The 23,540-nt window shown below is 59.4% G+C and overlaps 7 protein-coding genes across 7 annotated transcripts; 4 read left to right on the top strand and 3 right to left on the bottom strand.

Annotated features, from left to right (window-relative positions):
* Nucleotides 1-2,838: 2,838 nt before the first annotated feature.
* Nucleotides 2,839-5,653, top strand: PLICBS_002177 (uncharacterized protein; the record flags this gene model as incomplete). Its single annotated transcript, XM_018321808.1, has 3 exons — nucleotides 2,839-2,952; nucleotides 3,008-3,335; nucleotides 3,390-5,653. 3 exons carry the CDS (start codon nucleotides 2,839-2,841, stop codon nucleotides 5,651-5,653), a joined length of 2,706 nt encoding a protein of 901 aa, XP_018179288.1.
* An 857-nt stretch (nucleotides 5,654-6,510) lies between these two features.
* PLICBS_002176 (uncharacterized protein) lies at nucleotides 6,511-8,926 on the top strand (the record flags this gene model as incomplete). The annotated part of the gene is made up of 2 exons (XM_018321807.1): nucleotides 6,511-7,379; nucleotides 7,438-8,926. The coding sequence occupies 2 exons, from the start codon at nucleotides 6,511-6,513 to the stop codon at nucleotides 8,924-8,926; spliced, it is 2,358 nt and encodes a 785-aa protein (XP_018179287.1).
* A 197-nt stretch (nucleotides 8,927-9,123) lies between these two features.
* Nucleotides 9,124-11,221, bottom strand: PLICBS_002175 (uncharacterized protein; the record flags this gene model as incomplete). The annotated part of the gene is made up of 4 exons (XM_018321806.2): nucleotides 9,124-9,272; nucleotides 9,364-10,741; nucleotides 10,805-10,836; nucleotides 10,906-11,221. 4 exons carry the CDS (start codon nucleotides 11,219-11,221, stop codon nucleotides 9,124-9,126), a joined length of 1,875 nt encoding a protein of 624 aa, XP_018179286.2.
* Nucleotides 11,222-11,625: 404 nt separating this feature from the next.
* On the top strand, nucleotides 11,626-12,391 carry PLICBS_002174 (uncharacterized protein; the record flags this gene model as incomplete). The annotated part of the gene is made up of 2 exons (XM_065599972.1): nucleotides 11,626-11,925; nucleotides 12,128-12,391. The coding sequence occupies 2 exons, from the start codon at nucleotides 11,626-11,628 to the stop codon at nucleotides 12,389-12,391; spliced, it is 564 nt and encodes a 187-aa protein (XP_065456044.1).
* An 806-nt stretch (nucleotides 12,392-13,197) lies between these two features.
* PLICBS_002173 (uncharacterized protein) lies at nucleotides 13,198-13,995 on the bottom strand (the record flags this gene model as incomplete). The annotated part of the gene is made up of 1 exon (XM_018321804.1): nucleotides 13,198-13,995. The coding sequence occupies one exon, from the start codon at nucleotides 13,993-13,995 to the stop codon at nucleotides 13,198-13,200; it is 798 nt and encodes a 265-aa protein (XP_018179284.1).
* Nucleotides 13,996-15,912: 1,917 nt separating this feature from the next.
* PLICBS_002172 (uncharacterized protein) lies at nucleotides 15,913-17,363 on the bottom strand (the record flags this gene model as incomplete). The annotated part of the gene is made up of 3 exons (XM_018321803.1): nucleotides 15,913-16,579; nucleotides 16,642-17,069; nucleotides 17,127-17,363. 3 exons carry the CDS (start codon nucleotides 17,361-17,363, stop codon nucleotides 15,913-15,915), a joined length of 1,332 nt encoding a protein of 443 aa, XP_018179283.1.
* A 1,717-nt stretch (nucleotides 17,364-19,080) lies between these two features.
* PLICBS_002171 (uncharacterized protein) lies at nucleotides 19,081-23,131 on the top strand (the record flags this gene model as incomplete). The annotated part of the gene is made up of 3 exons (XM_018321802.1): nucleotides 19,081-20,944; nucleotides 21,002-21,568; nucleotides 21,627-23,131. 3 exons carry the CDS (start codon nucleotides 19,081-19,083, stop codon nucleotides 23,129-23,131), a joined length of 3,936 nt encoding a protein of 1,311 aa, XP_018179282.1.
* Between the last annotated feature and the right edge of the window lie 409 nt (nucleotides 23,132-23,540).

The raw sequence follows: 23,540 nt of genomic DNA, 5'->3' as shown, positions 1-23,540 counted from the left end.
GAGCCGACCAAGAGGGAGTGCGGGCATGTGAATTTTGCCTTGCCATCCAGGTATGCGTTTGGACGGATGAATTGCACTGCCACGACATCGCGATGGCAATCGGCTCGAACCACCGGTCGTACGAGACGTTGGAGAAGCAGTGGCGGCGTTTTGCCGTCTTGCCCGCGACTTGGGGAATTGGCAGGCGCGATTGAAGGTGCCGGCGCCACCGCCAAAAAGCCAGGTTTGGGGTAGCAGGCGCTGTCCGTACCCCGGCAGCGCCCCACCGGCCAGCAGAACAGGGAACCTGGGAAGCTGCCACTAGCGATTGCAGGTGCCAATCGACACGGGAGGAGCAGCAGCCGACGGTCTGGACAGGCCAGGGACTCCACGCTCTCTCCACTGCAGGCGCGCGCTGCCCTGTCTTGTTTGTTCACGGATGGTCGATGGTTGTGAACTCTGAGGTCCCACTGGCCACCAGCCAGACCAGGGCAAGCGTGGCAGCGTGGTCGAGGGCACTTGGGCTGGAGTTGGGGCGGCGCTGGTGGTGGTGGTGGTGGTGGTGGTGGTGGTGACAGGGGGAGCTCGAGCTGAGGTGGGAATTGGCTGGGAAGCTCCTGCCCGCTGGCGCTGGACAATGCGCCGCCTTGACGTCATGACTGCCAGATGTCGATGACGGAAAGTTTGCGCCGCGATGCGATCAGCAAGGCAGGTGCGACCGATGCATCGCGCGCCGACTGGCCAGTGACGATGCCATTGCGCGCTGTGAGGAAAGAGCGACGGCATTTCACGCGCATTCACACGCACACGCACACGCGCACGCGCACGTAATTACACACTGCGCCTTCATAGCGCATCCCGTGGCGAGTCGAGTCGAGTCGAGCGAGGGTCGGAAAGTCGAGCCGGGCCGTCTGCTCATTGTGATTCAATATGGCACTTGCTGGGAGAGAAACATTGATGGGGCCCAATGCCTCCCGAACCGGGGCCTCTCCACATTGCCGCATCGCCCTCGCCGAGAGCCAGCAAGCCAGCAATTGGAAGAAGCCCTCACGGCCCCTTCGACACTCCCGCAGCTTGCCGTCGGGCGGTCCACCTCACTGGGCTCCCAGGGGCCCGCCAAATGCCTGGCAAGCAGCTTCGCTCCCGTCATTCCAGTGCCGTCTGATCTCCCGGTCAATGGGGTGCCGAGCACGCATCCGGGCGCTGGAAGTGATGGTGAGACAGGCTTGACAGGCCAGACAGACATGTCGCCCACTGTTCTCGGCGTGTGCCGATGGCCCTCGTCGGACGCAACGCGACGCCAATTGGGCTGTGCTGGCTGCCATGCCAATTGCTGCTGCTTGCCCAGGTGCTCGTGCGCTCAGGCTTGCATCGAGGCGCCAAGCGGCCTCGCTTGAATGCCGTCGTGGGGTCCAGCCGCAGGCTGCTCCAGCGAAAAGCAAGGCAAGCCACCGGCCGCCGCTCCACGAGGACGAAGGAGACGACGGCCGAACCATCGACGCTCTGAGACAATGGAGCCAATTCCCCGTTGCCATGACAGGCGCCAGCGCCATGTGCTCACCTAAAGTCGAGACTCACCACCCCAAGTCTCTGCTAGCACCACCTCCACCACCGCCGCTACCGTTTTGCTGCGCCTTCCGCCGTCGTTGAACGCAACCTTGAACGCAACGCAACGCAAGGCAGCGCGCAGCGGATCAGCAGTGGCTCTCGGCCACCCGATCCGGCTGGGTCCCCCCCGACCAGCACCTAGGTACCCAGCAGGGCAGCCAGCCTGGGCATCGCTGGGGCACCAACCTGGAAGGGCACCAAGGGCACCATCGCGGCACCAAGCCAAGCGCTGTTGCAAAGTGGGCGTACCTACGCAGCGAGCCAAGCAAGCTGGCGTAGCTTGCCATTGCCGGCCCATCGTCCGCCTCGCAGATCACCGATCTCCACCCCTGTCCGCATCTCCCACCACGCCTCGCGTGCTGATGCATCGAGGGCAACGGCCGCTGGTGGTGTGCTCGACGCGCCACGAATTGCGCCGGTCGAGGTGCCCTGCCTGCCCTTGCGTTTCGCTCTGCGCCGTCTCGCGCGTTCAGCTGTACGAGTGTACCTGACTTGCTGTATGCCTTCCATCGTTCGAGCTCCCGACGCTTCACCTGCGGCGTCATGTCGAGCTTCCGCCAGGGTAACCGGAGCGGTCACGGAGAGAGGTGCTGTTGCCGCCGCCGCCCTTTCTCCAGTCCTCGAAGCAAAGCAGGCCGCCGACTGAGACCCTCCCCTTCATCCCAGGCGTCCGTCGTCTCGTCAGGACGCCCATCTCCTCACACCCCCCCCTTCCGGTTACCTGGCCGATGACGTACACGCCGCCCTCGCCCAACGTCACTCCCTTGTCAATCAAGCTTTGCTGGTAGCTTTGGCGGGTACAGCGTCTCACTCGCTCGTCGTGCCTTCCCGGTTGCAGCCAGCCTGGGCATGGGCAGGGTCTTGCACCGTCAACTGCCTGCCTGCCTGAGTGCCGCGCCGCCGCCGCCCTGCTCCTCCAGCTCCAGGGGGTCTCGCATGCCTATAAACCCCTTCCCTCTGCTCGCGCGCGCCCTCGCCTTCTCTCTCTCCTCCCTGAACCTTCCTCTACTTGCCTTGCCTTCCAATTATACCCCCCAATCGTAATACCGTCCAAACTCAACCTCCTTGTGATACCCCAGAGACGGAGCTTGCCACTCGTCTCTACGCCCTCACCCTCACCCTCAACTCACGACGTGTCCGATCGCTGCGCCAGTCACCGCCGTCCAGGGCCAATTGCTCACCAAACCTGACGGATCTCGTAATTGAGCATTAATACCACCGAAAAAAAGAAAGGAAAAGACGTCAGACAAGATGGCTGCCACCGTCAACAAGCCCACCGACATCAAGCAGAAGGAGGCGGATATCAACCGCAAGCTCCAAATCTACGGAATCGTCAGCGCCTTTTCTCAGGGCAAGGTCCCCTCGGTACGTTTTGCGCGTGGACTCACACCCCGTGCCTCAGAGGCTGACAGCTTTGCAGAACGACCAAATCGATGTCGCCCTCAACAGCTTCCTTCAGTCCCGCGCGCTCTCTCGCCCGTCGGATCAGCTCTCCGACGACGGCAAGACGCTCGTCAAGGACACGCGCGACGTTGTCGAGCTCGCCAAGAAGCTGCTTCTCTCCAAGAACCAGGGCAACCTGATCCAGGACTTCATCTGGCAGACGTGGCAGTACGACACCAAGAGCGTACAGGGCCCCAATGCGCCGATTAGCAAGGACACGGCCAAGCGAGATGGCGACGAGGCGCTCCAGGGCCTGAGAACCCTGGGTACTCTGCTCATCACCAATGGCCAGTTCCGCAAGCTTCGTAAGCCCTCCTGAGAGCCAGCCGATGCTGGGAAAAGCAGCTAACATCATGCAGTCAGCGACTCTACGGTCCTCTTCCGCGACATGATCGGAGACGCCGCTACCAGTGCCGCCGATCGTGTGCGCCCCGACGAGGAGAAGCTGTCGCAGATTGACAAGCCCGCCGCCGACAACACCTGGCACGAGGCTCCGGATCTGTCCAAGGAGAACCTCAGGAAGCAGGCCAAGGGCATCTATGGCGGAAACGCCAAGGAAGATGCCAAGGACGTGGCCAACGCTGGCGCCAACGCTGCCGTGCCTCAGAACACTCCTGCTGGTGCTGTCGCCGCTCGGGATCAGCCGGTGGACAAGATCGCGGGACAGAATGCCGCCATCACGGCCGCCAAGGGCAAGATCGACCAGAACGTCGACCAGGAGACCCAGGACAAGATCAAGCAGCGCAACGAGGAATACCGCCGCCGCGCCAAGGAGTACTTCAACAAGAAGCTGCCCGAGGAGCGCAAGGATCAGATCATCTTCCGCCTCAAGAAGATGATCCTCGAGTGCCAGCAGCACCCCGACTACTCGTCGGCCATCCAGACTCTGCTGCGACTTGCTGAGTCTTACGGACAGCACGGCCGCACCCTCGGCGAGGGTTCTGCCGGCTCTGCCAAGCAGGCCCGCACCGGCCTCAAGGCTGCCGAGGACGACCTTCGCACCCTCATCGAGCGCTTCGCCAACGGCACCTCGACCTCGGACCTGTGGGCGTCCATCAGCCAGATTTACAAGGACGCAGACAAGGACCAGGAGCTGCGCGGCTGGTTCAAGAACATGGACAACTACATCCGCCGCTGCCTCCTCGAGCAGGGCTACATCCTGGATGAGTCGTCGACCAAAGAGTGGGACCGCCTCTACGAGCACGGCCGATACCTGCTCCGCGACAAGTACCGCGGCCACACGGATCGCGTCATTGATGAGACCAAGTTCCTCGCCGACCAATTCGAAAAGGACCCTCACAACAAGGCCTTTGGCGACGCCGTGCAGAAGCTCTTCAACCACCTGGGCCACGACGCCAGTGGCAAGTCGACGTTCAAGCCTCACCTGATCAAGGACTTGACCGAGGTGATTCTGCCCGCCGTGCTGGCCAACATCAACTACATTCCGATCCCGCGCATCGAGTATGTGGACCCGCAGTTCGACGTGGTCATTGAGAACCTGGTGCTGGAGAGCGACAACTTCATGCCCAACGTTTTCGAGGTGGCGAGCGAGCACTACTTCCGCATGGGCCGCAAGAAGATTGCCAACAAGCACCACAACACTATGGATGTCAAGGTGGCGGGCATCCAGATGGACCTGCGCGACGTCAGCTTCCACGTCAAGCGCAAGAGGGGCTTCCCTGCCATCTCGGACACTGGCATCGCCGACATCCTGCTGCCTGGCAACGGCTTCTCGTTCCGCATGAAGGTGTCGACTGCGCACAAGACGGACCGCCAGAACTACTTCAAGGTGGACAAGGTTGATGTCGACTTCAAGGGACTCAACATCAAGGTCAAGAAGTCGAGTCACAAGCTGCTCTTTGGCCTCGTCAAGCCGCTCGTTCTCAAGGTGCTTCGCAAGCCCATCCAGAAGGCGGTGGAGAAGGCCATCAAGGACCAGTGCAACAAGGCCGACCAGGAGCTGTACCAGATCAAGCTGGAGGCGGACCGCGCGGCCAAGGAGGGAGACAACGAGGCCGAGAAGAAGGCCAACTTTTACACTCGCTACTACCAGGCGGCCCAGAAGCGCTACCTGGACGGCAAGCAAAAGACCAAGGAGGTGGCGGACGACAAGAAGGTCAATGTGGCCATGACGATGGAAGACAGCATCCTGCCCAACGTCAAGCTGCCCGGCGGCGTGAGCTCCAAGGCGACGGAGTACAAGGAGCTGGCGCGCAAGGGCGACAAGTGGGAGAGCCCCGTCTTCTCGATTGGCAGCGCTAAGAAGAGCACCGACATCCCGTCGGCGCCGCACATTGAGAACAAGGCGCACTCTGCGGGCCCCTCGGGCGTTGCCGGCGCTGCCGGTGCCGGTGCGGCGGGTGGTGTTGCTGGCGCCGGCCTTGCCGGGACCAGCGTGCCTCCCACGACGGGAGCCGCGACTGGAATTCCCCTGGGAGCCACCAACGGAGCCACCAACGGGGCCAAGACTGGGTATGGCGGCGTCACCAACGGCATCTCGGGCCTCGGCGGCGTGACGAACGGGGGCACCAACGGCAACACGGCGACGGTGAACCTGCACGGCGGCAAGCCCATCTCGGCGGACGGGACTAACATCAACAGCCACGGGCTCGGCGCACGCTAGAAGCGCGGTGACGAGTCGATGTTGTTTGTGAGGAGCCACACCCGGCAGGGGAGCGGCGGGGTGCGGATGTTATACCCATTGAGTCGCGGATGAAACGAAGAGGATGGTTGAAGTTGCGTTACAGTGATACCAGAAGAGGGAGAAGTAATGGACACGGTTCGGACCGCCAAAATTTCCTATGTCCCGTTAGGTTTAGTTTATGAATACGAAGTCATTGCTATTGGCATCTGTCTGCCGTCGTGGCTGAGTGAAGCGTATAAGTGGAAAGCTCCACGCCTGAGAGTGCGTGTCCGTCATTCTATGGATTTGCAGGAGGCCTCCGAAGCGAATTGATGGCTCAGCGTCGTGAAGCACAGTCTCCGATAGACGGTATCCTTACGGGACATGACGAAATATGAAATAAATGATATGAGATGAGATGCGTTCTCTGATGCTGTGAGCCACGCGTGAGTGAACGTGTGGTCAGGTTTGGCCGGTGACTAAGAGGCGCTGCCCTGCATTGCGTGTGCCTGCGTGTGTGGCGGGCCGACGTCACTCGCCAGGAACAAAGAACAAGGAGGGTCTGTCCCGCGCTCCTCCACTCGCCACGCCATGGTGGCATTCAATATCCACGAATCCCTCTCATCGTTCTTGTCTCTGCGAATGCCCGATTTTTTACTCGATTCGTTGATGCCCGCGATATTGACACTTTCACGATAATGGCCGCCCGTGAAGGCGGTGCCGCGTCGGCGGAGGAAGCATCGCCGGCGGCGGGACGGGCAGCGTCCACCAAGCCGGCAGAAGAAGCGTCACCAGCTGGAAGCGCACCGGCGCCACCATGCACATCATCATCAGCGCCATCGGCGGGCGCGGAGGCGATGACCCTCACGGACGAGCAGGTCCACGCGCTGTTCGACATCTTGTCGCACAGAGAGACATACACGGAGATTGAGGCGTTCAAGACACCAGACGCCGTGACAGACTATGGGTACCCGTTTTCAAGGACGGCGGCCCCGAGTCTGGTGGTGCAGCAGCCGCAGCCCACAGGCGGAGGAGGCCTATCCGGCTGGCTGCGCAGCGCGACGACAACGCCCCTAAACTCGGCGCCGGGGACGCCCCGATCCAGGACGCCCGTGCCGGCGGCGGACCAGCAAGACGCGGCGTCATCGGAGAAGGGGAGCGTCCAGGGCAGGAAGGGTGGCAACGGGAGCACAGAGGGCGAAGGGGATGACGACAACGACGACGCAGACAGCGGCACCCCGATGCTGCAGGCCCTGCTGACGGGTTTCCTGCTGCCGCTACCCTGGCTGAGGGACCTGCCGCGCGGGTTCTGGAGCGTGCGCGTGCAGGGCATCCTGGCGCGCATGGGCGCCGCGGACCTGTCGGAGAGCTACGACAAGGGCGCGCTGGGGACGCGGAAGATGCTGGCGACGGGGGCGAGTGCCGTGATTGAGATGCTGGGGCGGGGGGCGCTGAGCGGCGTGGAGAGGGCGCCGTCGTCTGCTGCGGGCAGGGACGAGGGCGGCGAGGACAAGCACAGCAAGGTCAAGGGTGGCAAGGACAAGCACGACAAAGGATCATACGACGTGAACAAGCCGGAGGACTTGGCGAGGGCGTGGGACGACGTGGTGCAGCAGCTCGTCTATGGGGACTTGGTCGACGAGCTGTTTGATCACATTGCCAAGACGGACGACTTTGAGAGCCACTCGCCGGCCGTCAAGACCGCAGCCGAGTACACGCTGATACAGTATGTCGACGCTACCATACCCCTTCTTCTTGTTGCTGAATGGGAACTGACGTGCCAGCCTCGCCGCCTTTGCGCACCGCGTCTTCATCGGCTCGCCCGAGGGCCAGTACCTCCTCAAGCTGCTCGAAAACGTGCACTCGCTCATCCCCTACAAGCTCATCAAGCAGACGCTGCGCGTCGGCAACGCCGCCACCATGATCAACGGCATGATGCGCCTGCTGCTCGCCAAGCTGAGCGTCACGAGCGTCACCAACTGGTTCGGCATCACGCAGAGCGCCGACGACGGCATGAACCTGCTGCAGCGCATCGTCTCCCTCGTCCTGGGCTGGGACGCGGGCGAGTTCCGCAAGGTCGCCGACAAGATCGAAAAGGACAAGGCGCCGCCGTCGGAGGAGGTGCTGCGCGTCATCCGCGAGCACGTCGCCGCGCCGAGGGAGGAGCACGAGCTTGTCCGTCGTGCGAGCCGCGCGAATGACCAGTCCATCGTCGTGGCTATCCTCTGCGCCTCGGACGACCCGGCGCGCGCGGAGGGGCTCACCGAGGAGCACCACGCGCGCTGCCTTGAGTACTACTCTGCGCTGCTGTCGGTGCGCGACCGCGACGCCATCGCCGCTGCGCTGTGCAGGCAGACGCCCGACCTGTTTACGCAGGCCATCAAGGACCTGGTGGCGGCGTATGACCCCATGATCCGCAGCGTGCACGCGCGCGTCGACATCAAGGAGCACCTGGACGGGGCGCAGGGCTTCATCGACGACTTTATCCGCGCGAGCAAGCCCAAGAAGAATGCCGGCGGGGTTGAAAGCCTCGCTGGCGTGGACGAGTATGTCGAGCTGCTGCGTCGTAACAAGGGGCTCTTGTATCGCTGCATGAGCGCCGTGGCGGCGCGCTGCGATGATGTGTGGGCGGACTTGAGGGTGTGGACGAACGCCGCGGCGAGGAAGTTCCGCAAGGACGATGGAGACTGGAAGGGGAGCGTGGGGGAGCGGCTGGGGAGCATGTTTGCTGGCTTGGAGGACGAGGACACAAAGAAGCGTATCCTGCAGGCCGTGGACGCGCATGCGACGTACCTGTCTACGCTCAACGACCTCTCCTCTGCGCGGCTGCAGTTCCTCGTCACCACAGCCGCCAACTCCAACTCCTCCAACTCCTCCACCTCGACCTCATCCTCGGCATCTTCACCGACGGTCGGGGTCTTGACCGAGGGCCCGGGCGTGTACCTCGCGCGCTGGCAGTCCCTCCTCGACGAGACGCTCATCACACCCGCGGTGCCGCGGGGCGGTGCGTTCCGCAAGGGCAGGGACGTGAAGCACACGGTAGCGATGGGCAAGACGGGCGTGGGTGGTGGCAAGGTGGCGCCAGCAAGGGAGGGCGAGGGGGCGGCGCCCGCGTCGGCTACGACCAGCGGGGGAGGGGCTGGCGTCGAGGCGCCGGATGTGAGCGTTGTGGTGGAGGTGCTGGGAGGGGCGTTTAGGGAGTTGGTGAGGGAGAGGGCGAGGGTGCTGAGGGGGATGGGGGAGTTGAAGAGTGCAGAGAAGAGCGGAGCATGAGCCGGTGTTGGCGGCATAGGCGCCGTTGCGCGTTTGACGTTTACGTAGAGATACATGCGTATAGTCTACCATGATGTAGAGGGTTGACTGCAGCTGGTATACAGAGCAATTTAATGGCAACTCACCACTTGAACATGAGGCCTGGATGGATTCCAACACGATTCCTTAACAAGCCTGTACACGTGAATGCCACTGTTCTATAATGCCGTTTCAAGCCTGTGTGTCGATACTTCGTCCGCAGATCCCAAGGCCGAGTCGAGACTGCTTATAGGAAAGCGGGTGGCCTTGTTCGTTTGGTCGGGGGTTGATGGTGCCTTCAAAAGTGTCGGCATGATGAAGCCGTTGGCTGTGTCACAAGTTAGCGTCGTGCTCAGGAGTAGTCAACCGCAAGGCCAAAGTCTCTTTGGCGCCTGCCGTGGATCGTGTGTGAAACTTACGTTGAAAGAGACCAAAATCCTCCTCCTGGAGCATGAGATCCATGTCCTGCCTGTCGAACCACGGGCCGGTGTCGTACTCGCCCATGTCCTCGAAAAGGGTCGACATCGTGCTCTGATCCGTCCCGTCGACGAGTGTGCCGGTGTCAACACCCTTTCCAGCGTCAAGACCGTTCCCAGATCCCACGGCCCGGGCCAGGACGAAATTGACCGTCTCCGCAGCACGCTTCGCCTCGCGAGACCGCACGCTACCCCTCGTCCATGTCGCCCTCGCCCTGTGCAGCGCCGGCACGATCTCATCCGTCCGCTGCATCGCCCGCCCTCGGTGCAGTAGCGAGCACAGTATCATCGTGGCCGTGAGGAACTGGTGGTTCATGATGGAGCTCAGCCGCCAGCGCATGCTGTGCAGCTGGCCTCCCGGGCGTGTTTCCTCGTCGAGGATGTGCTGGATCTGCAAGGTCTCGAGGGAGGCCTCGAGGCAGGCTTTGCGCGAGTAGGCGAAGGCGTCTCGCTCGGAAGCGGGCGACTGCGCGTGTAGGAAGCGTCGGTGGAGCATGATTTGCCCCTTGTGGAAGACGTGGCTGATGAAGAGCCGGCCGGTGATGATATGTGGAGAGTCTGTGATGCTTGCTGCTAGGGATTTTGGTTTCAGCGGTGGTGGGATGCTGGCTGCGGCGTCGTGTAAGAGGCTGTCTGCGTTCATCACGTCGGCGTAGCTACATGACGCGGTCGCAGACATGATATCCGAAATGGTGCCCACCGCTAATAACATCCTCCTGCGGGCAATAATACCTAGCGATGTAGTGAATTCCGTCTCGGGCCTTGGGGGCGGCAGTTCCATCGCATCCGGCTCCAGATCCGCGTCGTTGTAGTTCTCCGGCTCGGCCGCATCCCACTTGCTGTCCGCGACCATGCGCGGCATGCCCATCTGCGTCGAGATGAGCACATCGGCCTGCAGGACCGTGGCCCAGACCCGGCGGCGCATCTCGCGCTGCAGGGCCGACATGCGCATGCCGGGGAAGTGGTCCGGGTCGCGGTGGTAGCCCGCGCGCAGGGCGAGGTTGACGGCCAGGGCGAGCAGCAGCCATGCGTCGCGGTCGGCGTCGGCGCGGGCGGCAAACTCAATGTGTAGGTAGTGGAGGATTGTCTCGAGGGCGTGGGGCCCGGCGTTGGTGTACTCGCCGCTGATGAGGCATTGCACGGTCTTTTCGCGGTAGAGGTCGAACCGGAGGGCTTGCTGTTCTATGTCACCGCTGTTGATGCTGTTGTTTGTGCTGTTATCTGTTGTATCCGAGGTGACGACCGCGAGGCCGATGATGCTGAAGAGCAGGCCGATCCACATAATCGGGACAGACGACGGGTTGGCCCAGAATGCTTCATACTGCGCGGTCATGGTCAGACTCGAGAGAGCCACGATAGAGAAAAGGCAGAAAGTGTGGCATACCTCTTTAAGGAACGTCGGGCCGTGGACGATACCTGCTCAGTGCCGATATATCACCAGTCAGCGGCCAGCCTCGAAGGCGTGGGGATATCCCGGCGACAAACACGATGCCAGCTCCAAGCTGTTAAAGTACCGCGCAACGTAGCGGTCTACAACGACCTTGGGTGGCAGAGCCGCGAGGACATCAGCTCGCGAAGTTGGCCGCGAGGCACCGTACAGGAGCATGGCGTGAGGCGACCGCCACCTCGGTAATCCATTGGCGCTCTCCCCGACGCTCGCCTCGTTCTGCGCTGTGTCGCTGCCATCGCCGACAAACTGCTCGTCTCGGTCGAGGTGGTCCCTGAGGTCGGTGATGCTGTCCAAGATGGCGGCCCAGTGGTCGCCGCCGACGTAGCGCAGGTCCGAGTCGCTCGCGCGCATGCTGCCGCACTCGGACGGCACGTCCAAGGCCTCTAAAAGTTAGACAAACACCGCATCGTTGAACAGGCCAATCGGCAGCGAACTTGATTTTCGAAACTTTGAGCGAGATACGGTCGAGATTGCCGTTCAGAGACTTCTTGACGGAGTGTACGGGAGCCAGCGTCTGCGGAGCGTTGGGAAGCAGCTTGTGTCAGAATGATGTCGTCGCGCGTCCTACATGAGAGTAACGACGCCGCACGGAAAAGTGGGCGACGATGTCTACGCATCAAAATCTCGGACAACTTCCTACGGATATCGGAACTTAACTCTCTGTTTACTCAAATCGTCGGCAGTCGATTTATCTTTATCGCGCGCATTGTCGGGTCTGACAACACATGTTGAGACCAGCAATGCCGGGTTCAAACATGAAGCGAAAACAGGCGCCGGTCTCGGATGAGGAACTATTGGTACACGGCAGTAACGGCCAGGAGTCGTCGCACGATGCGGGCGACAGTGCTCTGAGAGCAAAGAGGGCACACATCGAGGCCGATCTGGCTGCCCTTGATGATGCAGTCCCGCCGTCCGATAACGACGCGGAGACGGAGGATCTTGAAGCTCGTCGCGCAAGCACACATGAAAAGTACAATGCTTTGAAGACGTACAAGGGCCAATACTACTCAGGCATGGCAGTCGGTGGATCTCACACATGGAATTACGACCCTGGTGTCTGGCATGAAGTCAAACAGGAGCCTGACCTGTGGAAGATTGACTTCAACACAAAAAAAAGAAGGGCTAGAAAAGCTCCAACGGGTAGCGGCGCACCTGTAGGAACTGAGTACCACTGGCTAATTGTAGAACATCAAGTATTGTTCTCACCCGCAATAGCACTATGTACGAAAAATACTAACTTTGCGCCTCGAATGACAGTACGTCAAGAAAACGGACGCAAACACATACGAGACGATTTTAAAGGGCTCAAAGTACAAGCTATGCCACAAGGGAGCAGAATCCAACAGTTGGTCGGTGCCAACCGTTAAAGGGCAGCGAGATCGCGAGATCGATCTTCTCGAAGACGCAAAGAGGCGTGTCCTGGAATTGCCACCAGTTCTTGCTAGCGAAAAGGTCAAGGTTACCAACGAAGAAAAGGGACAGCAGAAGCTGGATGACCTGCTCCGAAAAACAAAAGATTAATGCTTTAGGCTGTTGGTGTTGAAGTTCTACCATACGTACAAAAATCAAACGTAACATTCAAGATGCAACTTCATGGCCAGTTCCTCAAGCGGCGCGATGAGCAGGTGCAATAGGAATGTAGCGTTAAACCGCGGAGGTGCAGCGGAGTGCGACGTACTGTTACTCAATCCGACGGCCTAACGCTAATGCTGACAGGTGAATTGTTGGCTGCCGCTTTTTAAGTATATGTCTCTCGGCAGCTCCGGCTGGCTTGATCCAGTCATGCGTTAAGAAGTCTTTCGAGCGTTGATTTGCCGTTATTGGCCGTGAGAAGAGACACCAGACAACAGCTGCAATATGCTGGCCCCGGCGAAAGTCGAGACTAGCCCCCGTCGAATATGGGTGGATGGACCATCCCCGGCCCGCGCTAGCCACAGAGCACAAGAAGATTCGGAAAAATCGAGGCTCGAGCAACGGGTGGTATTCCGGCGGGGAGGGTCCTATGGCGGTGATGGTGGGGGGCATCACGGTGGTGGCGATGGGGGCTGCGGGGGTGATGGGGGCGGAGGAGGAGGAGGAGGAGGAGGAGGGGGCGGCGGAGACGGCGGCGGCGGCGGCGGATGATTGCATGGTGGTGCCGGCTTTGGATATCGCGATCACGGCACAGGGGAACTCGGATAGTGGCCATTGTGAGTGGACTTGCTGCGTGTCCGAACAGGAGTGAACATGAACCCTCACAACTTGAACTAGGCCCTTGCGGCTTCGCATATACTCGTTTTAGCCGTTACACATACACACAAGTCTGTTAGAAACGCGCACAGCAGTGCTCACTTAAAGCAGCTCGCAATGCTCCTCTCCACCTTCTGCTTAATGGTCAAGTCCTTGGCGTTCGTCTTGTCTTGGTAGAACTTGTCCAGGGCCTCCGTCACCTCCTTGAACAGCCTGCTATTGGGGTCCTTCATGTCGGGATACTTTTCTACCGTCTTCTCCCACTCAATCTCCTGCCATGGCTTGCCGACGAACGCGGACTCTCGCTGGACCGTCTGCCACACGACGTCCTTGACGCGGGCCACGAGCTGCGCCCGGATGTTGGAGTGGAGGATCGACGCGCGCACCTCGGACACGGCGCCCAGGACCGTGCGGGCGTTCTTGAGCAGGCGGTCGACGCCAATGTCCTTTGCCGCGCCCTCGACGGAGCCCTTGTCCACGGCGAAGCCCAGGTCGTTCCACACGCCCACGGCGGAGCGCCGGCCGCGCACGAGCCTGTCGAACGCGGCGGCGGGCGTCTTCAGCTTGTCCTCGAGCGTGCCGACAATGACCATGACGTCGCCCGGCGCCATGGCGTAGTCGGACGACATGTCGTAGTACGACGGCTTGTCGCTGGCGTCCCCGAGGACGATGAAGTTGACGAATTCGTTGAAGTTGCAGCGCTTGCCCTTGCCGCTCCCGAGGCAGTTGGTGGCAATGTAGCCGTTGTGCACGCCCCAGACGGCGACGTCGAGATCGTAGACGGTCCAGTAGTACAGCATCTCGAAGGGGGCGACGGGATCCGACGTGTCGTCGGCGCAGACGACTACTGGGGCCACGAGGGCCGCCAGCACCGGCAACAGCGAGGTGAACTTCATTGGGAATGGCTGTCTCCGTGCATGACTCTGTTAGCTGATACGTGAAGTCGACTTTGACGGAGAACCATGACCTACAAGGCGTGCTGCCGTGAGACAGGTAGTTGAACGACGAGTTCAGGTGCCAGAGTTGAAGGTCATACACAATCGTGTAAGTGCAAGCTCTGACAGCGAGGGCCGTGTGGTGTACGTGCAAGCTGTTGGCAACTCATCACTCCATCGTCTGCTTGTTGGGAGTCTGGGACCGTCGACTATGACTGACAGCACGAAACCTGTTGAGCAAGGGACAACAATTTCACCACACCGCTTGGCAGACATGACCCGAGCAGGATGAATGCTCCTGAGGTTCATCCAGGGATCAGTAGCCACCACCCATGCCCCGACCGTGGCCATGTAGCTGATACTTCACGGCATTGTGGGTTACGGTGGATCCGCGGCTGCCCCCAACGACCCATGCCACCCGATCTTGATCAATCTCGGGGCTGGTTGTTCAATGTTCGGGGCCGGAAGAAGACGGCCTTCACAGTATCCCTCTCATTTCGGCTCATGGAAACAAAACCGTTCTTGCGTAGCTGTCTGGCGGTCGGCGCCGATAGCCCGAGATGCATAACGGGAACACCGATGATACGTAGCAGTTTGGTTCATCCTTCAATGAACCTGGCATTCCCGGGCGAGCTGGGGTTGTCTCGACGGCCTCCCCCATGACAGTTGACTTTCAGGGATCCCCTTTAAGGCAACCCGGAAGAGCACCACGCTCGACACCATCGCCACCAGGCGGTCTACGCCGTGCATCCAGGCAAAATGTATTGCTGACTGCCTAGACTCTGCTTTTACCTTCTTAGCACCGTTTTCGGCGTTCATGTGATGGATGTGCCCCTACTGTTGCACAACTTGCGAGATCCTGCCGAGCGAGCTTCACGTCAATGATGACCCTTAAGATGCGCGGTGCAGATGCCGGTGCAGATGCATCTGTGGTCTCGACGACTGTGACCCGATGCGAGGGCCAAGGTCGTATGCGTGCAACACATTACCGAGCCTATGACCAGACCAAACAGGATTGGTGATCGCACCCAGAGACAAGCCACCATCTCGGTGATCCGGCCGTCGAGCCCAAGTGTCGGACATTTCCAGCGCAAGGACAAGGCTCGATGCAGTCCCAGGCCCTCACAACCTCTCTTTTCTCCTACCCACGTTTAAGCTTATGTCTTGGCATTGCAACCAAGAAAGGCAAGCGATGGGCATCCAAGACGCTAGCAACAGGACCCTGGTTCATGAACCAGTTCTTCAATCCCAAGCTCGACACGGGGCCGGGGACACCGCGGCCGTTTCCCTCCGACCAGTCGGCATTCAATGCTGTTATGCATGGTGTTGGCCACTCGGGTCTCGGGTACAGGATCCTTTGCATCTTGCAAAGGATTTTGATGATAGTACCTGCAGAAGCCCCTAGCTCCGCGACTTGTTGTAGATGGGGCCTCAATGTTCTAGGCGCGCGGATGATGTTGAAGGATCAAGACTGCTGCACGCTTGGCAGTAAACGGCTACACTTGCCTTCTTCCAGAAGGTCGACCCGGATATTCGGCATCAACTTTGGCTGCGTTTTGGTGGTGCCAGAACGTCAGATCAAATGGGTTGAGCGGACAGGGACCCAGCTCGAACGTGGTGTCTACGCAAGTGCTGTGTCCCTGAGGGGCATGGACCATTACGACCACGGCGGGGAATGGGACTGCACGGGAATCGAGACCGCGAAGAACAAAGCCGACACCACGTGAAAGCAGCTAACACGCCAGAGAAGCTGGCCGTTCACAGAAAGCAAACACTGCTACTCCGTAGGACCAGGTTCGCTTCTCTACCGTTGTACGAAGTACTTTGTATCAACTATGCACGAGAAACTATCGTCTAGACGTATCTAAAGTACGGCGACTAAAGTACAGCGACGCAACAGTACGTCTTGCCCCAGAGGCCAGTGCAGTCCTTCTTCACCGCCGGGTTCCAGCTGATAAACTTGTCTTTCGGGATGTTGTACTTCTTGGTGATGGTGTCGCAGTTTTGATTGGGCTCGACGTAGTGGAACTTCTTGCACGACTTGGTCATGCCATCCTGGGTCGGCGTGGGCGTCACGACTCCGTTCCCGGGCTTGGTGGGCGTCGGCTCGACGCCGATAATGCTGACGCAAAAGTACGTGTCGAGCCATAGCCCGGAACAGTCTTTGCCGAGCTGGGGGTTCCACGTGGTGAACTGGGCCAAGGAGATGCCGTGTTTGTTAATGATGGACTGGCAAGTATCGCCCTTCTTGGTCATGTAAAAGGCATCGCAGTTGCCCACCAGGCCCGGCTGGGTGGGCGTCGGAGTCGCGATGCCGTTGCCCTGCGTGGGGTCGACGCCGATGATGGACACGCACACGTACGTGTCCAGCTGGAGGCCGGTGCAGTCCCTGCCGCCAACCTTGGGGTTCCACTTGAGGAACTGCTCCAGGGAGGCGCCGTGGGACTTGGCGATGGGCTCGCAAAGGTCGCCGGACTTGACTTTGTAAAAGGCGTCACAGTTGTCGACAGACCCATCCATGTACGGGGTGGGCGTCGAGATGCCGCTGCACACTCGGCGTTAGGGCCTCGACGAGCTCGCGCTGGGGGGCTGCATGGGGACACTTACTTGCCGGGCTTCGTAGTGGTGGTGGTGGGCGGTTGTGGCTCCTTGCCGATGATGGAAACACAGACGTATGTGTCGAGCCAGAGGCCGGTGCAGTCTCTACCGCCGACTGCTGGGTTCCACTCGTAAAAGTCGGCGGGCGAGATGCCAAACTTCTTTGCGATGGGCTCGCAGAGATCGCCCTTCTGGACCTTGTAGAAGGCGTCGCAGTTCTCCGAGCTCCCGGGCATGTACGGCGAAGGCGTCGTGATGCCATTGCTCGGCGTTGTGGTGGTGGCAGGTTGGCTCGTTGTAGTGGTAGGCGTTTGGTTCGCCGTGGTCGTGGTAGTCGTTGTCCCAGGATTGCTGGTGATGGGGCCAGGCTCATCGGCCTCCACGCAGTACGACTGCTCAGTCTTGTAGTTGTCGCAAGACTCGGCAATGACGGGATTCTGGATCCAAGCTGGTTACTACTGGGGGCGGTCTCACGACTCACTTCGCCGACTTACCCATCGCTTCCACTGCGCCTCCGTGATGGCCCAGTAGTTGGGAATGTCCTTGCAGCTTACGCTGCCGTCCTCGTTGTCCCACCACCAGGTGCACCACGCGGAAGTGCTGGGGTCATAGCTAAACTTGGGATCGGCGCCACGGCGGCCAATGCTGCCTGCCGCACCAGGGTTGAGGTTGTTGACCACAGCGGCAGTGGCGACGGAGGCCGCGAGGAGAGAACGAACAAGGCCGTGCATCTTGAAGATCGACGCGAGATGTGGTCTGAAGCTGTGGAAGGAGACTCTTGGGGGGGCCGGGGGCTGTTCGTCTTCTTTTGAAGCCCATCAAAGCCGCATCTCACAAGAGAGGATGACTGGAAGTTTTACGTCGCATGCCATGGGCCCTAGCTTGCCCAGCCGGGGCGGCCAACTTCATGCCCGGGCCCGGTGCCTTCACTACCAACATGAACTGGTGCATCAGCTGGAGTACTGGATGCCAAGGCTACCATCGCATTACTTCATCTTCTTACCCGACAATGGGATGGGTCCTTTGCCGAGGAAAGAGGTCTGCTCATTGACCATCTCGGATGCGGCATTGTCCTACGTAGCAACGTTTCAACGACAGTAGCCGGCCAAACGTAAAGGCGCAAGAAATATCGCGTCGCCAAGATTTCCCAGAATACTGCAACCCAGTACCGGATCATACTCCCAATCGGGCCGCTGCAGGATCTCATGTGACGATCCAGGGCACCGGGGAGAGCGGGCTGGACCGGGCAATGAGTGGACGGCTAATCCGCAAAGCCAGCGACATGCCATGGTACAGGGTGAGAAGAAATTATCTGGGGAGCTCTGGCAGGATCGGAGCTTCCTGTGGGATTCTTACCCATGCGTATTGCCCCCGCGTGCAGAGCATAGGTTGGACTTAGTTTGTCTCGGAGCTGTGTATGAAAGGGTATTCCGCGGGAATACGTACGGCGGCGGCTGGCCGTCATCGGCAGGCAATTCTTACAAGTTCTTGATCCTGGTCGAGCTAGGGCCCAGATTCTTGGCGTCTTTGCACTAGGCCTTTCTGTTCAATGTTCTCTCGAGCCAGACACAAACCACCGGGCCCTTAAACATCGGACACAAAAGCTGGGCAACGGCACTGACTTTGTTCCTGCGATTAATGCGCAAGGGACCTGGGCGTTGATATACGAGAGATGGAAAAGAGCACAGGACAAAGAGTAAGAACCTAGGGGCTCGGGTGTTGCTTCGTGCCACGGAAGGCTTATGGATCAAAAACTCCGCCCCAACCACACGACAGCAACATAACCCTTGACCGCGTCGGCAAGCATCGCGCCACGGGCTAGCACTTGGACCGTCGAGACCTGCGAATCTCGGGCATTTGCTTCCACAGAGGCCCGGACTCTCGGCTTCGATTAGTGCCCAAGTGGGGGCCCGTTCTGGACGGGTTGTGGGTTCGTGGGATGGAGAAAATATGGCCGGCCGGCGAACTCCTGACGATACCCCTTGCACTATTGTGGGGTTGGAAAGCCATTCACAGCCCTGCAGGACAAGTGCCAAGCACCATGTAAGCAGAGAAGGAGGATTGCGTTAATCAAATTGGACTTGTCTCGTGGCTAGTGTCTCGCTGTTGCAAGTACCAAATACTTTCTCAGAAACGGCGCGGACAGCCTTCAACTCCATGTCACGTACGAGTAGCCGTGGACGCATCTTGGCGCCATCACCACCATCACCCTCTCATGCCTCGCGAGGCAATGGGTGGGCTCATGGACTTGGAGGGTAGACAGGGATTGTTCGTTGTGCTAAACATTCGTCGGCTCGTCCGTTTCACAGCCTCTCGGCCCTTTATTTGAGTGCTACTTGTCCTGCAGCACGACCGTGATCCAACGGTTGCGCATACTTTACAGTTTCGATACGTTGTCCACTCCTTTGTTTCAATTTACTCTTGCCGCGGCATGAGCAAAACGCAACCATGCTACCTGCCCTCTCGTTGGTGACGGCTTTATTCGTCCAGCACGCCTACGCCCGAGAGGAGTACTACTCGCAGCTGAAACCGTGTCCGGTGTCGTGCGAAGGCGCTCAAAACCCGGCAAAATGGACCTTGTACAGCTCTGTCGAGCGTCTCAAGGTCTGCAGCGAGCCAGTTCTGTTTCAAGTCTCGCTGTCTGCCCCAGTCAAGGCCGGCCAGTCTACTCGTGTCAGAGCCTGTACTGCGGGTGACTCCGAGAACATGCTCAATTCCATCATCCAGGACGCACCAGAGACGAAACCGGATCCCAGCAGAATTGCCAAGAGAGGCGCGCTGGCCTTTGCTCCTGACGCCGTCAAGGATGGCTCGTCGGTCCAAGTCGCCTCTTGGGGCACCACTCGACAATCCGGCTCCAAGGCTGCTGCAGATGGCCTGGACATCCTCAGCAAGATCAACGGGTGGATTACAGCCGGAAAAGATGATAAGCAACCGACCGCCATCTTCGGCATCCTCAACGGCACCATGGCGGCGTACTACGGCGGCGCCCGCGTCGAGCACGGGCCCAGTGCAAAGAGCCTCTTGGACAAGTTGTCGTCAGAGGCCAAAGGAAATGGAGTTGCCGATCGTCTGGCCGTTCAGCACTGTGGCGAGACTGGCAGCGAAATCACTGGCGGTGTCACTACCGGCGCCATCCTGTCCACCGACGGTGACTTTCAGTTTCTCCAGGGTGCTTTGATCAGCTGGAGCAAAGCCAAATGCCCGACCGGAGCTAGCAAGACCACCCCCGTGAAAGATCTGAATCTCAAGTTCTACCACTTTGCAAAGCCAAACACCACGAGCATTCGCGTCCGCGACTCGGAGTGCAGGTACATCCTCGTTGAGCAAAACGACTCTTGCCCCAAGCTGGCTGCTCGTTGCGGCATCACCCCGGCCAAGTACACAGAGTACAACCCGGGAAAGGATCACTGCAATAAGCTGAGGGCTCAGCAACCCGTCTGCTGCGGTCCGGGCACAGTGCCCGATTTCCGGCCTGATCCCAACGCGGATGGTACCTGTCACTCTTACGAAGTCAAGCCTCTCGACACCTGCGATGGCCTGTCCGCCAAGTACACGCTCAACGACGGGCAGCTCATGCAGATGAACCGCAACACATGGGGTTGGACCGGCTGCAACCCTCTTGGTCTTGGTATTGCCATCTGCCTCAGCAAGGGAAAACCTCCTCTGCCGGCCGCAGTCGATAACGCTGTATGCGGACCTACGAAGCCCGGAACAAAACCCCCTCGAGGAGACCAGACGCTCTCGGACCTCAATCCCTGCCCTCTCAAGGTGTGCTGCAACGTCTGGGGCCAGTGCGGCACCACGGACGAGTTTTGTCTCGAGAAGAAGTCGGAAACCGGTGCACCGGGAACCTCGGGCTTACACAACGGTTGTATCCAAAACTGCGGCATGGACATTGTCAACAAGGACAAATCGCCAAAGGAGTTCCGCACGCTCGGCTACTTTGAGGCCTGGAACTACGACCGCAACTGTCTGCACATGGACATTTCCAAGGTCAAGAACCACAAGCGCCACTACACAGACGTGCACTTTTCCTTTGCCGAGATTTCCAAGGACTTTGACGTCGTGATCCCAGAAAAGACTGGGAAGCAATGGGGCCATTTCCTCAAGCTCGTCGGCGATGGGACCCCGAGGAAGATTGTTGCGTTTGGTGGCTGGGCATTTTCCACCGAAGGAAGGTCGTACCAAATCTTCCGCGACGTTGTGAAGCCCGAAAACCGAAAGGCCTTTGCCGAAAAGGTGGTGGACTTTGCCATTAACAATGATCTTGACGGCATCGACTTTGACTGGGAGTATCCCGGCGCACCAGGTACACTTGGCCCCTGAGCCAAACACACAGACCTTTCACTTGTGCTAACTGCCACAGATATCCCTGGTGTCCCTCCGGGCGACAAGGCGGACGGCTCCAACTATCTCGCCTTGTTAACCGAGGTTCGGAAGCTTCTCCCCGCCGGCAAGACACTGTCAATCGCCGCGCCCGCCTCGTTTTGGTACTTGAAAGGCTTCCCTATTGACCGCATGGAGCCCCTCTTGGACTATATCGTCTACATGACCTACGACTTGCACGGACAGTGGGACTCTGGAAACCCGCATTCGGCTCCTGGGTGCCCTGCCGGAAACTGTCTCCGGTCTCACGTCAACTGGACCGAGACCGAAAATGCGCTCGCCATGATTACCAAGGCTGGCGTACCAACCAGCAAGATCCTTCTTGGTGTCTCGTCGTACGGCCGCTCGTTCAAGATGGCCGAGAAAGGGTGCACGGGCCCTATGTGCACGTATCTCGGCGATAAAGACTCTCCGGCGAAGAAAGGGCCATGTACTAACACTAGCGGCTACATCTCGAATGCCGAAATCAAGGACATTATCCAGACGAACAAGAACGTGGACTCGTGGTATGACAAGGACACCAGGTCAAACTATCTCGTATATGACGGTAAGACCACGTCCCATGTCGCATCCCCGCCCCGAGTGTAGGACCTGACATTTGGCAGAGACGGAATGGGTCGCCTGGATGGACAACAACGTTCGAGATGACAGAGTCGACTTTGCCAAGGGTACCAACTTTGGGGGTACCATCGAGTGGGCGATAGATCTCGAGGACTTTGTGTCAACCGGCGACCCGATAGACGTCGACGACAGCGATGACGACGTTCTCCCTGCCTGTGACGGCCACTACGACACCATCGACGATCTGATCAAGGACGAGGACAACGTCGACTATTGGTGTGCCCCGCAGTATCTGCTCGACATCCTGGGGAGGGAGCTGGCCGGCGACCTCTCGCGCTACGACAAAATCATGGACGACGGATACGACGAATACTTTAGCATCTACGGCACTTACATTGCCAAAGGCTCCTACAAGGCCGCATCCGACTTTATGTTTGATCACGGCAAGGAGTGGTTCAACTGCAACATCAGCGAAGTGGTTACGTGTTGCCTGGGCTGTGACAGCATCCCCGACTACTCGTGTACACAGTGCCTTCCGCCGGGCGAGTGCAAAATTCAGAGCGGAAACGACGACGCCCTCCGCCTGATTCACTCGACCATTGAAGAGTGCCCTCCCGACTATTCCAAGGCCGGCATGGGTCCCGCAAAGTACAGAGACATCACATGGACGCTAAAGGACGGCAAGGAAGACGACTTCTGGGCCGAGATCGAGGCAGAAGTCGGCATTCCGAAGAAGAAGATGGAGCTTAGTGACACGGGAGAGTACATCTACGGTTTCGTGACCAACACCAACTGCCACTACAGCAAGCGCGACCACGACAACTCAACTCTAGGCGACGACGGTGATGACCTCATAAGCCGAGACCTCGCTAGACGCAACATCAAGAAGGACTGCATGGGCAAGGGGTACTGGACTGGAGCCCCAAAGGTAGACAGCAGGGTCAGCGAGGACGACGTCACGAACCCCAAGGACACGGTCAAAAAGGCTCTTGACAAGTCGTCGGGCCTTGTCTCGGACTTGGCGAGCCTGGCCCTAGAGGTCAAGTCTGGCATGTACAAAGGCGACGCGGCGGACCTCATCGACGCCGTGGCCATGCCCATCTACATGATTCGCGAGGGCCTCGACTACATGGACACGGTGGTGGAGATGGCCAAGAAGATTGAGGAGGCCGAGAAGAAGACGCTGATTGTCAACCTGCTGTCCGCCATCCTGTTCGTTGTGCCGGCTCTCGGCGAGGCCATCGGCACTCTTGGACTGGCTACGCTCGGCCGGGCCCTCGTCACGATCGGAGAGCTGGGCAACACAGGCCTGGGGATCTACAGTGTCGTGGATAACCCCAAGGCAGCGCCCATCTTCATCTTCGGCCTCGTCCTCAGCGCCAAGGGCATCAGGGACTCCAACAACGTGGTCAAGGCGGCCAAGGCGCGCCGAGCCATGCCGCATGAGGACATTGTGGGCTTCAGCACCAAGGTGGCCGAGAGACTGGCCCAGATTGACAAGGGCATGTCGAAGGGCAAGGGGAAGGCCATGTGTGTCCAGTATGCCTAGATGCGAGGACTTGGTGCCAACGTGTATTCTCCGGTCCATGGCCATGTGTCACGCTCGTCCGGCCGGGGTATACATAGACTGCTGGTACTGGAACGAAAATGTTTGACCTATTGCATGTGCATTTTGTCCCAGTGCCGCCACATCTCGATAAGGAGAACCCTCGAACGGCTGTTTGGCGTATCTCTTCATCTACCTGAGGATAATAATCGAGGTCGCTGTACCTTGTTCAGGAGAGCCTTCTTTGCGTGCCCTCCGTCCAGAATCCCCACCCAACCAAGCCATGTGAATACCCAAGCGAGCCACGCGAACGCTCCCCTCCAAATGAGTAGCCGCGGTCGCTTGCCAAGCAGATCATCTGCTACTTGCTTGGAGTATTCTGCGGGCTCAGTGCTTTTAATGCCCCTTCCAG

This window comes from Purpureocillium lilacinum (assembly GCF_023168085.1).
Source record: "Purpureocillium lilacinum CBS 284.36 DNA, scaffold_2, whole genome shotgun sequence".
Taxonomy (NCBI): domain Eukaryota; kingdom Fungi; phylum Ascomycota; class Sordariomycetes; order Hypocreales; family Ophiocordycipitaceae; genus Purpureocillium; species Purpureocillium lilacinum.
Note: the sequence above shows the minus strand (reverse complement) of the source record. Positions and strands in the feature narration are given on the sequence as shown.